At 37.5% G+C, this 15,982-nt stretch overlaps 1 protein-coding gene across 2 annotated transcripts in view; it reads right to left on the reverse strand.

Annotated features, from left to right (window-relative positions):
* ATP10D (ATPase phospholipid transporting 10D (putative)) overlaps positions 1 to 15,982 on the reverse strand; it is a 109,973-nt gene that overhangs the window by 74,060 nt on the left and 19,931 nt on the right. For both annotated transcript variants that reach the window (XR_011538760.1, XM_070615019.1), the window contains exon 2: positions 1,140 to 1,466. Coding sequence is in view for 1 of the 2 variants with exons in the window: in XM_070615019.1 (XP_070471120.1) it covers positions 1,140 to 1,429 (290 nt within the window). In the remaining variant the exon portion in view is untranslated. The remainder of the gene's footprint in view (positions 1 to 1,139; positions 1,467 to 15,982) is intronic.

Here is a 15,982-nt window from a genome sequence, read left to right on the forward strand (position 1 = left end):
CCATCTCAAACACAACATTTACAAAAACAAAATAATCTTCCAGCCAAGGTTCTTTTTATTCCTGCCTTTACTTTTTCTGTTACTCTTCCTGGTCATTACAATGCAATATATTCACATCATCTTTTTACTCTTTGCACTTTATTTCTCACATTTAATCCACAGTATCAGTAATAGGTTATCCTTCTTTTCATTCCCACATTGTTCTAAATTCAGACCTCCATTACAACTCACCAGGATATATACAGCATCTTCCTAAATGTTCTCTCTACCTTCAATTTGCCTCTACTTGTGTTAGAGAAGACTACTTCCCAGGCTTCAAGCAAATCTTCTATGCAACTGCTGCCTTTCTGCTTTTACTCATATTCCTGCTCCCATCTCAGATGTGCTTTGCTGACACCTCGGCTTTGAAAATCTCACCAACCCTCTACAATTAAGTTTAAATGCCACTTCCCCTTCCGTTGCTACAGCTAGTAGTATTATTTCTCTTTTTGAGGCTTCCATCCTACTTTGTAGTACTTTATAAAACTCATCACATTCCCTAAGTGTTTTCATTGTTTATATACACATCTTGTCTCCCTTGCTAAACAGCAAACTCCATAAGTAAAGGAGGAACTTATACTTGCATTTCCTTCAGTGCCTAAACTCATGAGAGCTTCAACAAATACATATTAAACTGAATTATGTTGTTTCACCTAATAACATCCCACATCTGCACTGGCTTCAGAGCTCTATTTTCCCATACTATCAAGTAAGAAAAAGCTAAAATGAAAATTCAGCATGGTTGAATGGAATGAACATGAAAGCAAGAGTGGGAAGACTCAAGGCTATAGGCCCTGGTCCACTACTTACCACTGGAACGACATTGGCTAAACCACAGTGTAAAAATTAGTTTCCTAATCTATCACATGAGGATAACAGTATCTTCTCTGGTCAAGAGAGAGCATCTTACCAATTATAAAGTGCTATGTGGAGGTAAAGGGGTCATTTCACCACAGACCCTATCAGAATTGTCAAAGATGATATCACAACTCTTAGGCTTAGGTAACATACAATGTTATGAAAATGAAAAATTTTATATATCAACTAAAATGACAAGGAACTTTCTAAAATTTTTTTTTTTTAAAAAAAGAAAAGGGCACCTGTGAAATTGTTCAAATAAATTTCTTGGCACAAAATTCAGAAGTGTGTACTTTGTCGTTCGTATTCGGTTATTCGTGTAGGTTCCAGAGAACTTTTCATACTCTTCCTTGAAGGGCTGGAGATGGGGAACAACCAGCCGGTGCTTTCCTGCCGGTCTGGGGGTCTGAGAGGACGTGCCCCCACAGGCAAGCAGACAGGAATAGTTGTATGGCCTCTCATCGTCGTCCCCGTTTGTACTGTGGATTAACCGCTGCCAATGATATCTGGCCCACTGAAGAGCCTCAGTCATGTCCAAAATGCGGAGAGATCCAGGTCATGTAGGTGATCTGGCAAAACAAACAAACAACACTAAACACTCTCTATAAACTTCTGGAAGGTCTTAAAGGATAGTAGGGATAGTAAAATTTTAAATTTTTTTCTATACCAAATAAATATATGACCCAATGATTCAAGGTATAAATGGCAAAGTAAAATCAGTCTTTAGAACTCCACTTTCACTAAAGCTTTATTGAATAAAGCATACACTGTCTGCCTCATGGACTGATCAGCTGATTATCTAAGGAACAAGAGACAGCACCTAAAAGGCCACTCTGTAACACAAAGCAAATAATTTGGGCCTAATGTGTACAAGTCTCTTAAGTTATCTGATTGTCAGTTTTCTCATCTTTGAAATGGGAATGCTCACATGTCAGGAAATTGTTGTAAGGATTAAAGGAACATGTAAATCACCCAGCATAAAGCCTGATATAGAGTAAGTAGTCAATGAAACTCATTCCGTGCAGATTACAAAAAGGGCCACAAATTCTGTCTATCTCTGTATGCACACTGCTTTACCCGTCAAGTGGTAGAGTCTTTCTCTACCCATTGAATCTGCACTGGGCCACTTGCACTACTTTGGCTAATGAAACACTAGGAAACGTGACACAAGCAGAGGCTTGAAAAGTGCTTGCTAACGGGACTCCCTCTCTCCCACTGCTCTTGAGAACACTATGACCACTACCACATGCCTGAGCCCAGGCTATTCTACTAGATGATGAGTACACATGATCCACTTACCACTATTGCTCTTGTCAATATAGTCATACACCGCATAATGATGTTTCAGTCATGACAGACACATATACGACAGCGGTCCATAAGATTAGTACCATACAGCCTAGGTGTGTAGTAGGCTATACCACATATATTTGTGTAAGTCCACGCTATGATGTTCACATCATGACGAAATCACCTAACAATGCATTTCCCAGAACGTATCCCTGTCATTAAGCAATGCATGATTGTATGTGGGTGAAGCCACTGCCTGCCAGGTGATCACTAACACAGGAGTGTGCCCAGATGATACAACCTAGAACAGTGATGAGCTGTCCCAACTGAGCTCAGCCAAACCATTATCAACCAGCCAAACCGTGAGTCAATAAAAGGTACATCACCAAGTTTTGGGGTGGTTTGTTATAAAATGAAATCTAACTCTTATACAATCTTTTCCTTATTTCCAAGTTTTCCTTATTTTCCAAGAAATTCAGCCCTACCTAGAAAGTGAGCTCATTAATTAAAAAAAAAAGCTAACACTTTTCAAGAGCATGCTATATTGTGAGCATTTTGCAAAGCACTTTACACCCATCATCTTATTTAATACTTACATCGATCTTATGATGCAGGTATTGTTTCTATTTTACAAAAGAGGAAACAGGCTTACAGTAAAGCAACTTGCTGAAATTCCTATGGTTAGTAAGTAGGTGAGGCTGATTCAAACCAAATCTTTCTAACTCAACAGTTTCTGCTTCTAACTGTGAATGTGCCTCATTTATCTTTGTATCCAGAGTAGCTGGACTTAGTAGATGCCCAATAAAAGTTCATCTGGAAGGTAACAAGCACATCAGCAAGTGTGTGGAGGGCAAGGTCTGGAGGCCTTGGTTTCCATCCTTGCTTTATCAACGCCACTGCAGTTACTTATCATCTTAGATTGGAGCTCACCTCTGGAAATTCATATGTAGTAAATCTGTGGGTGTGTCCTGATAATCTGAATTATTAACAGAACTCCCCAGATGAATCTGATTCTGATCTTGGCCAGGACCTCATCTGCAGAAAAACTAGGTTATGTGCTAGACACTAGCCTAGGCTAGGAATACAGAGATGATTAAGACCTAGATCCCCTTCTCCAGAAGCTCGGGGTCTAGGGGAGGTGACAGGCATGGAAATGTACAAATGTAATCCCAGGTGCAAAATAATGATCAAGGCACTGAGGCAGTTTGGGAAAGTTCTTTAAACTTGCTCTTTTCCTAAGCTTCATTCTAAGTTTACAACATGTCTATCGATTCTTTTCTCTAAAGTGTTATACTAATCAGAAATTAATACTTACCCCCTAAAGACATTAAAATTGTATCCAGCTTTCATGCATCTGAAATCATAAATCATTACCTAGTAGTACTGGAAGATTTGGTCCAACATTTTCTAGTAATCCTAGTGAATCAATATTTTTAATAATCCATTCTTGCTAACACACTCATTGGTCCTTAAGCAATCCAACAGATTACAGTTATGCAGCATCACTTTATCATTGTATTTACAGAAAATAAGTTGAATCACAAATAATAATCTTCTAAAAATCCATAAGATCTTTAAAAATTATAGGATCGAAAGCAAAATAATAAAAACAATTAAATAAAAACAGAAAGCCACTTTTAATGGGAAGAATACAATAGCCTCCAAGTGTGTGCATTTGTGCCTGGATATTGGACCCACAATATATAACCTCTATTATCAGTGAGAGAAAATATTCATAAAGTCAGTCCTATCAGTTTTCTACTGAAAAGAAGAAAAAGAAAGTTCTATCCCTATCAGGTCTCTGCCCTCTGGAGTCTGCTCTAAAATATTTGTTCATAGAGAGCTAACTCAATGAACATCGACTGGCCAGAAGAATTCTCAGCATCTTTTCAACATAATTTTTTAAAAGTCTACCTCTGGAAAAGCCTGGTTTTCCCTTCAGTATAGAAAAATAACTTCTTAACCTATAACCAGTAGTGACAGCTTGAGTTATTAAAGTAGTTCATAACACATCTAGAAATCTCCCCCAGAATAAGGACATAAGATAGTGCTTTACCAATGAATCAATAGATAATATAAAATACTTAACATAAGCACTGAATGCTTTTCAAGTGTCTGACCCCATGCACATCAGGTGGCCATTATGACAAATCTTATGTTTTTTAGAAGGTTGAAATCAATACGATTTTATATTATTTCTGAAAACTTTAAATGGGAAATTTTCACTTGCAGTTAAATTCTTATTAAGACATAGGAGTGTGTATTCCTCTAGTGTCCACAATCTCATACAACAATCCAGATTCTACTTTAATTTTTAAATTTCAGAATACTATTTCTTGAGAATGCAAACAGAAATAATTAAACAAATATGACACATGGGAGGTGTTAAATTCCGGTAATTCGTGGCGTATCTAACTAATAACCTCACACTAGCAAAAATACTTACTGGTTCACAAAAACAATCAGCTTTTCATTCCATGGACCTACTCAAGAATCTTCTTTCCCCAGTCACTCAGTTCCAAAGAAACAAATCAATGACTGGAAAATATTTCACAGCCAAAGTATTCCTAGGTCCACCTTCCTCTGTGCCTTTTCAATGTCCTTAAACTTACATTAGGGGCTGTTTTTACTCACATATTGCCCTCCCGCTTCCCCCTTTTCATTCTCAAGGAATTTTAGTAACAATAGAATTGGGGCTGGCTCACTGCCCTTCTCAGTATCCTCCCTCAGCCATCAAGTCTCAGGCCAGGCGGCTTATCTTCTTGTAATGACTGTCCCTCACATCAGCACTGCCACTCTGTCCTGAAAAGTGATTATTGGATCACAGGACTGATCTACACCAGACAGAGAAGTTGTTAGTGTTTTCAAGGGATTGAAGAAAAAAGATCAGGTGTGGAGGTAATTAACATGTGGTAAAGAATCCTTTCAAACTTCCAGCTTAGAATTTAAACCATCTTATATTAAGCAGGAATGACCGAGGATCTACTTAGTCACTCCACTCAGTGCTTTCAAAATTTAACAGTTTGCCAGTGAGAAATACATTCTACGATGCAACCTGGAACACAGACACACACATATGTATATAGCTGAAACAAAAGTCCTACAAAACAATTCTTACCCTTACTACTTGCAATGCATGCATTTTCTATTCTCCTCTATTCTCTCTCTCTTTCTCTCTCTCTCATTTTAATACTGATCAAGATGCACTGAATTGGCTTCAAGGTCCACTAATATATTGCTACATACTTTGGAAAGACACTGATTACCTGTGGCTCCACAATGGGTTGAAAGCACACATGGAGGTGGATAGATCCACTTTCTGCTCCTCTTAGGGCAGAAAGACATTGAAAGACAGCAGTTAGACTAGAAGGCTCGGGAGAGGGCAACACTTCTCCCACCACAGTCAAGAGCAAGTAGTCTTTTAATCTTTCTCCATCTACCCCAGTAAAGTTAAAAGTATATAAAAGAAGACTCTATGATTAATAATATGTCACATAAATATTCAGAGAAATTTCTTTAAAATATGAAAGAAAATCTGAGTAAGTCATAACTCATCAAGAATCAGCAAGAACCATGATATTTTAAAGCTTAGACTTTAGAGATTACCTAATCTAGAGGTCACAAACCAGCAGCCCTTAAGCAAAATTCTACCCAATGATGTATTTTGTATCATGGTGTTAGCAAATGCATTGTTTTAATTTTTCTGAATATAGGACCAACATTTTAAAATAGAGATAAATTCACATAAAGTATTGATAATTAGCTTCCCTTAAAAAGAAATAAGCATGGGGCTGGCCCGGTGGCTGTGTGGTTAAGTTCGTGCCCTCCACTTCGGCGGCCCAGGGTTTCACCAGTTCGGATCCTCACCAGTTTGGATCCTGGGTGCAGGCATGGCACCGCTCATTAGGGTACGTTGAGGCGGCATCCCACATACCACAACTAGAAGGACCCACAACTAAAATATACAACTATGGACTTGGGGGATGTGGGGAGAAAAAGCAGGAAAAAAAAAAGATCGGCAATAGTTAGCTCAGGTGCCAATCTTTAAAAAAAAAAAAAAGAAAAAGAAATAAGCAGTACTGGGCACATATTTTCACATGGTAACAAATTTCAGAAGCTTTTTCACTATAGTTCATGGCCCAAATCCTGCATTTTCCAGTTCATCTATTTTAATTGAGTGATTGAGCACTCTGCTCACCATTTTTTGACAAATCAAACAAATTCCTCCTGATCTATAGACCCAGGCTCGAATGTCAGTTGCATCACTTATTAGCTATGTGACCTATGTAATTAACATCTGAGCCTCAGCCTGCTAATGAACAAAATGAGACACCATTACGAGTCATGTGGCACACTGCAGACGAACAATGTTCATTCAATTCCCCACTCTCCTCTTTGGCTGTTTCTCAGGTCATAAATAAGCCAAGGTTGGAAACTCTGTAAATGGGTAGAGGGCTAAACTTTCAATACATTGCTTTCAAATTAAATAAAGTTGTCCAAGTCTAAGCAAATGCTCGTTGAACGTATCTGTTGATACCTGAGACATAACCAGCATCAAGTAGGATACAAATAGAAAACCAAACAATCACAAAAGACAGAAATGACATGAAATGACCTTCATACTATCTGATCTCATCCTCAACCATTCTCTCCAAAATTCATTCCAACTATGTTCATCAACAAACTGTATTCCACTCGTTTGGTGTTTCCCAAGCTCCCCTGATAAGAATTCCCTGGGGCCCCTATTAATCACAGTCCCCTAGGCCCCTCCCCTGGAGATTCTGATGCAGAAGATCTAGAATAGGGCCCCTGAATGTGGAATTTAATTAGTACCCAGGTGACTTATCAGGGAGGTTGCAAAGCATAGCTTATACCCTGCACCTTTGCAAATGCTGCCCTCTCTTTCTGGAAGGCTGGTTGATCATATCACCCACTCATCACACTAGCCCCTATTCATCCTCTAGAATGATTTAGCTTGACCTTGGAGTGGGGATGATTGAGAAGGACCCACACAGGAGATACAGTAAGGCATGCCCTACTCTGCTCCCACTACAATCCTGAGCATGGCACAGTCACTGCACTTGCTGTAGTGTCCTGCAGGTCCTTCATTCTTCAAAGTCAGGGAACCTGTCTAAGTCCTTTCCAGACTCCACAGAGTCTAAGGCTTCGCCAAAGTTATATGATCAACAAATAGCTGTTAATCATTGAATTCTACAGAAAAGAGGTAGTAAGGGAAAAGGAAATGAAAACACTCCATTTTCTCTTTCATGGCTCAGCCTGGCTTTCCTCCATTAGAAGCAGAAGTAAAAGATCTACTTTGAGAAAACAGAAGTAGTCACTTCCAACTTGCGAATGCATCATTCTATCTTTATTGATAGAAGGAATCTCCTCCAGGCTTGAAAAGCTCTTTCAGAAAATCTATTTTCTTTCCCATTGGATTTATAAGATCAGTAAGCAGGATAGCAGTGATTAAAAGCACAGACTCTGGAGCTAGATGCTCATGTCAATTCCTGGCACCTTTACTTGTCAGCTAACCTTGATCAAAGGGTTGCTGTGAGGATTGAGTGAGTTAATATATGTAAAGCCCTTAGAACAGTGTGTGAACCATAGTAAGTGCTAAGTAAAAGTTAACAACTGTGGTGATTATCTGGAAAATGTTCTCTCAACTACAGTAAGCATTCACAAGTACTAACTGAGAATTTGCATGCACAGTGTTGATACTATAGCCAATTACTCATCTATGTTTAATTTCTTCTTTTTGTGTTTTCTTTTTTTGAGGAAGATTAGCCCTGAGCTAACTGCTACCAATCCTCCTCTTTTCGCTGAGGAAGCCTGGCCGTGAGCTAACATCCGTACCATCTTCCTCTACTTTATATGTGGGACGCCTACCACAGCATGGTGTGCCAAGCGGTGCCATGTCTGCACCTGGGATCCGAACCGGCGAACCCCGGGCCGCTGAAGTGGAACGTGCGCACTTAACTGCTGTGCCACCAGGCCAGCCCCTATGTTTAATTTCTTAAATTGTGTGTAACTCACATTCAACCACTTGATCACACTTTGGCTTTAGCAACTTTGCTCTTCATTGAACTGGAGAGTCTGCCAGGCAACCAACTAGCTGAGGATAGCCATTCCCTCTCTCAACTGTTCCCAGGGGTAAACAGAGCAGCCTGGTAGACAAGAGCTCTAATGAATAGTTAGTGTGAAATATTTTCAGGATTTTTCAAGAACATCATTCATAATTCTAAGATTTAGCATACTCCAAAAGAGCTGATGTTGCATGGTTATCTGCTAATAAACTAAATCGTCCCATGCTTTATTTGACTTGATACTCTGCCACAGATTGGAACTCTGCCTTGAGAATTAACAACAAAAATATTTTCAAACACACAAAGAACCAAGTGCTTCAAGTTCAATTATTATTACCAGAAAGAATGCTCTAGATCTAGATACTCAACTCTTGAGTGAGCTGCTGTTCTTAAACGGAGAAGATTTGGTATTTCAGTAAAAAAGAAAACCTATAGTTTATCTAAGTTTTATTAAAGTCTACACTCCTAACTTTACTTTCAGATTAAAAGCAAACTATTACTTTGTGAAATTTGGATTACAACAAACTCACTGCTGGTTAGTGATGGAAAATACCATTAAAGATTAACTACATGAAAAGGCCTGCATGTGCTGGGGCTGAGCACAGTAACTTGAAGCACAACGTTACCCAGAAATGCAGCATCAAAGGACACCTGACTCTGGACACCTTGCTTTAAATAACTGATATTAGCATTTTATCTAGCATTGTAAAGTTAATTAATATGACTACAGAACTTAAAGATCAAGATTCTTGATACATGTTAACACTGGGAGTGAGGGATTGGGTATGAGATTAATACAAACCAAATGCTATATAAACCCAACTTGTGATAATCTCAGTTCATGGCAAGGCAACTATATGGTAGGAAAAAAATGTTTCATTGCAAGTAATCATTTATCACAATCATATAAGTATATATAGGTACTAAAAACATATATGTATAAACTTCTTTATAATTGCCACAAGAAAATTAGAAGCCAATTTCACTTATGAATATTGATGGAAAAACTCAATAAAATATAGCAAATTAACTACAACTCAAAAGAATGGCTGCTGGTGGTCTCTAGGGGTTGAAAGCGGCCTCCATCCTACATTCAGCAAAGAAAGAGACCTGGGTCCTACAGCTGCATGGAACTGAATTCAGCAAACAACCTGAATTAGGTTGGAAGTGGTTTCTTCCCCAGAGTTTTCAGATAAGAACTCAGCCTGGATTACAGCTTTGGATTCAGCCTGGATTCAGGCTTTGAGAATCTGAGCAAAGAACCCAGTCACCCTCTACCTGAACTTCTGATCTACAGAACTATACACTAATAAGTTGGGGTTGTTTTAAGCCACTAAATCTGTGGTAATTTGTTATACGGCAATACGAAACTAATGCAGAGGGCCCAAAAGTAGATCCTTGTACAAATGGGAAGATAATATATAACAAAAGTAGAATTTCAATTCAGTGGGAAAATAGTAATTTGTTTATAACTCTGAAATAAATTGTCATCCATCTCAAAAACAAGAAAGTTAAATTCCTACTTTACACATTAAAAAGTATAGATGAATCAAAAATATTTTAAGGGGCGGATCCAGTGCCTGAGTAGTTAAGTTTGCGCACTCCACTTCCGCGACCCAGGGTTTCACTGGTTCGGATCCTGGGCATAGACATGGCACCGCTCATCAGGCCATGCTGAGGTGGCATCCCACATAGCACAACCAGAAGGACCACAACTAGCATATGCAACTGCGTACTGGTGGGCTTCGGGGAGAAGAAAAAATATATACATATTTTAATACATTTTTAATTAAAAAATCTCTAAATAGATTGAGAACTTAAATGTAAAAATTATAGTAAACTTACTAGAAGAAAACTTAGAATAATATTTTTATTATTGTTAGGTGGGCAAAACTTTCCTAAGCAAGAGAAGTGAGAAAAGGGGTCGGCCCCGTGGCCGAGTGGTTAAGTTCACGCACTCTGCTTGGGCAGCCTGGGGTTTTGCCGGTTCAGATCCTGGGTGCGGACATGGCGCTGCTCATTAGGCCATGCTGAGGCAGCATCCCACATGCCACAGCTAGAAGGACCCACAACTAAAAATACACAACTCCATACCAGGGGGCTTTGGGGATAAAAAGGAAAACTAAAATCTTTAAAAAAAAAAAAAAGTTAGAAAAGACAATTTAAATATTTATCTATCATCTATCTTATATAACAAAAGTCATAAAGAAAATCAAGAGACAATTTCAGCACATAATGACAGGCAAACACTTAATATTCCTAATATCTTAAGTGTTCATACAAATTTACAAGAAAAAAATAAAGTCAAATAAAATTGGGCAAAGAATATGAATAAGCAATTCTCAGAAGAGGAAATTCAATGGACCAATAAATACGAAGACATAGTCAACCTCACTAGTCACCAGAGGGTTGCAAGTTAAAGCTATTATAGAGATACAGTTTTTATCCATTTGATTGATAAAAATTAAAATGAATAAATTATAGTCAGTACTGGTAAGGATGGGGAGAAACAAACTCTAAAAATGGGAGTGTGAAATGCTACAATCTTTCCCCCACAAAAAATCTATTTTTTGACAATATTTTTGACAACATCTATTAAAATTAAAAATACATATAACTATTGACACAGCAATTCCATTTTTGGGAGTCTTACCTATAGGTATGGGTATATGTACAAAAATGTTTGTTGTAGTTGGGGTTTTTATTTTTTTTGTAGTAACAACAAAAACCTGGAAATATGAAAGTCCTTCAACTGGAGAACAGATGACTACATGGTGGACAGATATCCACATTATGGAATATTATGCATCGATTAAAAAGGACATATCTCATCCACTGACCTGGACTGATGACTATTATGTATTATAAGCCAAAAAAAAAAAAAAGTGAATGACGGAGAAATATACTGATCCAACTTTTGTAAAAATGAATGAGAAACAGATCAAAACGACTGATGTGGGTTCAAAGAATGGTGAGAATGACAACTTGGACACGGTTTAAAGTTTCACTTTGGTTTACTATCTAAACAGTAAGCAAGATGTGCAAAGGTATACACGAGATCTAGGCTACATATGAGTGGGTGCAGCTCCCATCACCTGTCTAGTTCCTCGTGATTGTGTGACCATTTAGTAGTTTTGTCAGCTGTCAGAGATAAGGAGCCTGTCAGGTCACAAGATCCTGGAACTCAAGCCCACTGACTTTTCAAATTCTTAGGCTGGAAGGGGGGCCACATCAGCACACAGGGTCTACCGATCACTAATTAAGGACTGTCTTCCTGTACCACAGTTTCATAGGTCTAGGTTCTTTGCTTACTGCATTGTTGAATCTACAATTGGCCTGGCCTTGGCTTACTTCACTTAATAATACAAAATGCCTGGATATATGTATGTTTATGTACATTTGCAAGGACATGGATAAAAGTATAGAATAGTTCAGATGAAGCTATGAATCTTGGTTATCTCAACGTGGGAATAAAAAAGGAATAGAAGGAGATTGTTAGCTTTCCTTTATTTTCTTTGTTATAATGAACATGTATTGATTCATAATGTTTAAAAATTAATTTAAAGTTTTTGAAGGAAGAAGTTGTAATTAATAGCTATGAAACACACTAATGCTGCCCTAAGCACTGGGTCTGCAGGATGCCACATGATCCAATATTCCACGCACTCACATAAGCTGAAAAATCCATAATTAAAAATCCATAATCCATAATTAATCCAAAATTAAAAATTCTAAAATCTGTAAGTTTACCAATTTTAGGCATAAAATCAATTAAGATCAGAAATTAAGAAATATAAACCAAGCACTGCTTAGAAAATAAGTACTAACACTTCCATGATGATTACTGTTTACAAAATACATTTCATAGATGTCATTTAATTTAATCTTCACAACTTGGTGTGGAGTTTCATTTCAGTTTTTCAGAGGAAGAAACAAAAGTTCGAAGAAAGTTTTATAACTTAAGGCATATAATTTTTGACTCCAAAGTCATGCCTTTTCAACTATACAATGCTATTTATATGTAAAATTTAAAATAATCAAATATGATAATTTACAACTAGATTACTTCTAATTATAGTACATTTTTTCTAGAAGATATTAAAAAATAAAATCCTTCAATAAAAGAGTGTACCTAAAATAACATATTATATGTTCCTTCTTGTACACAAATGTACTTAAAAGCAGACAGTTCTCGAAAACCCTGTTTCCCTTAATGAATGCTTAATGAAATGTTTGTAGCAGGGAAGGTTACTATAGGTAAATACGGGGCAATGAATTCCCTTGGGCCTAGTTAGTATTTAAAAATTTCTGAGGTCATCACCAGCCAACAAACAACTTGAAATATACACATGAGTTCACTAGTCTAAAAGAGAAAAACATTCTTAGATATAGTCATTTTAAGATACTCTGTTTGTGGCTGTCAAACTCCAGCATATATCAAAATGTTCCAAATCACACCCCCTGAGTTTGTGATTCAGCAGCTCTGGGCGGGGGGCTCAAGAATCTGCATGTCTAACAAGTTTCCAGGTAGTGCTGATGCTGCTGGCCCTGGGACCACACTTTGAGAACCACTACTCTATGCTAAGCAACTTGAATTCAAAACATAAAGTTGAAATTAAGAGTGGACAGTTTACTAGATATCACTCCTGTTTTTCAGAAGCCCATCTCCTTTGAGTGTATAGACCTAGGCTGTGCACTAATGGCCTGACAGCCGATACAAGCAGACCCTCTCATCTAGGGCTAAAATTAACTACAATACTGAAAATCTAGTGGTTTACACAAAAATCCCCGGAGCTCGGTGGTGATGAGGACTTCAGGATGGATTCTTTCTGCAGATTTAATACAGTTGCAACCAACATTTCCAAAAGCTCAGCAAAGGAGAACACTGGGTCCTGGCCTTGACAGACTTGTAATGTTCTTTTCAGCCAAGATGAGAAAACACTAACAAAATCTCAAAGTTCTTACATGCTCCAAACCTTGGAAGAAAGTTATGTATCAGGATCAATTAAAAATACAAGAGAAATTTTATAGCTATAGGTTTCTGAGAATAAGAATAGGAACTATTTCACGGTAGACTCAAGATATGAAAGTCTCCTTGACCCGTGTGTCACAGGTAGCCCTCCCTGAAGCACAGTGAGGCCTGATAAAACCAGGGCTTCTTCCAATCTGGGTCATCCCTGACCTACTTGTCCAACTCTCACTATAAGAGGCTTATTTCCTCAAGGAGACCAATTCCTTATCTGTATCCGTAATAAGGACGGCAGTAAGATCATTTGATCTCCTTGTTGCATCAGGTGCCAAGGTGACATGTTGGTATGGCTCCCTTAGTGACTATTATCCTGCTATCTATAAAAGGACAAAGCATTTTCTTCACCCCACATAATCTTAGGAAAAGAAGATAAATATGAACAGTCATAGATTATCTAATATGGGCTTCAGTGCTGACAAGGGTAAATTTATTTAGTGGGAAAACTGTGATCTTGGATAATAAAGTCACATAATCCTCAACGATCTCCACTGTGTGGGAGGAATCAGATTTGCCCAATAAAGTCATTTTGGAGTTCTGTGTGCTATTTAATATCTTTTGTTATTTGAACTTCTTGAACTAAATCCCCAGTGGAAGTACATATTCTATATTTTCAATATATACAAGAGGCCAGGTAAGAGTAATACAACACCAAAAACATTTTAATTACTTTTGGGGGCCAGCCCTGTGACACAGCAGTTAAGTTCACACATTCTGCTTCAGCGGTCTGGGGTCCACTGGTTCGGATCCCGGGTGCGGACCTATGTACAGCTTGTCAAGCTATGCTGTGGCAGCTGTCTCTCACATAAAGTAGAGGAAGACGGGCACAGATGTTAGTTCAGGGCCAGTCTTCCTCGGCAAAAAAGAGGAGGATTGGTGATGGATGTTAGCTCAGGGCTAACCTTCCTCGAAAAAAAACAAAAAAACATTAAAAAATTACTTTTGATAATTGGTGATTATTATCATGGGAGGAAGTGTTATATAGGTATATAAAAACTAAGTCATAATATCTTTCACTTTACCACCAACAAAGAAATCTTGGTGATAGTTTTGTCATTTTTAGGATCCTAAATGGGAAAAGGTCAACTCTACTCAAGCACATAGCCCTTATGCATCTTTAGAAAAGAGTGCTTAATCCAAACTCACTCAGTCTCAAGGCATTCATCAAACATGACCCCAAGACCAGACACTATGGCTGATGCTGTGGAAACAGAAACAAAAGGTACTGTTCTACACCACAGAAGCGGCCTCTGACTCAGACTGAAGGAAGGGACCCTCCATAGCAAGGAGTGACATGTGTTATATCATTGCTGATGAGTCAAATTAGAATTTTCATATACAACATGTTTATTTTGAAAGAAGACAGAGGTATAAAATATGACTGTGGTATTTAGATTCATTGTTTTATACTAAGAAAAGTTACCTAATCTTAGCATTTCCAAATATACATTAAATATAAAGAGATTCTTCAATTCTCTCGTGTGAGAATAAAGCATACATATATATGTGTGTGTGTGTGTATGTACATATATAAATTTTATATATATATATATATATATATATATATATATATATATATAATCTCTACTCAGAAACTGAAAACTTTACTACCTCTCAGCTTTTTCCTGAAGGGACCACACATCCAAATGAATTACCTTTTGCTGATGCTTAGGGTCAAAACTGGTTTAAGACAACAAAAATGTAGTGAAAATGTTGCAGTTGTATTCATTCCTCTCTATGTTATTGGGAACCAAAAAAAAATCTCACCCATACTCATGGTGAGTTCCCAATATGTCTTAGTCTATTGCTAAAGCTGATAAAGCATAAGCATACATCAAAATGTTAACGATAGTAATCTTTAACACTATATTTTGTCATTGGTAGTCCCAGATACTTCTAAAATATATGTTATTGAAATGACAGAATAGCATATTTTTGAGATTTGGTTATTCAACTCTAATAAAATATTATTAATTCTATAAACCTAAGAACCTAACAATATCCACCATCTATAAAGACATGCCAAGTTCTGTGAGGGGATAAATATACATTAATTTTAATCCTTACAACAAAGAACATATTATTATCCCCACTTAAGGATGAAAAACTTGAGTCTGAGTGATTGAGAAACTCAAGCAACCCTGCTTAGCAAGTGGTTACCAAGCCCAATCAGAGTATCCTCAGCAGCTACGAGAAGACCCTGATAGAGGGTGGGAACACTTGAACAATAAGCTGGCAGAAGGCACACAGCATCTGGCAGCCTACCAAAGAATGCGAGGGTTGGGAGAAAGAATGGGAGACGACTGGTATAAAAAATGTGAACTTAAGTCATTTAGGGGAAAAAAATACTTAAAAAAATACTAAAGGAATATTTCATTTTAGAAAAACTAAAGTTAACAAATAAATTCAAATATTTGTATTTAATTTAAAAATATTCATTAGACACATTCAGTAGAGAGCTCTTTACATGTATTTGAAATATGATTCAACATATAAAAATAAACTTCACTTTAAAATAAATAATTCACTTTTAACCTAACTTCAATATCATCTGACCCCACAGGGGCCAATAAGCAACTGAACCCCAATCTTCACTGTCCCCCCGCTTCTTGCATGGCTTCACTTCCCTGTTTACTCAGTTGAAATTTTTGGGTGAGCACTGTTATCACTTTCCTTGTATCTT

The sequence above is a fragment of the Equus przewalskii genome, chromosome 3 (assembly GCF_037783145.1).
Source record: "Equus przewalskii isolate Varuska chromosome 3, EquPr2, whole genome shotgun sequence".
Lineage (NCBI taxonomy): Eukaryota > Metazoa > Chordata > Mammalia > Perissodactyla > Equidae > Equus > Equus przewalskii.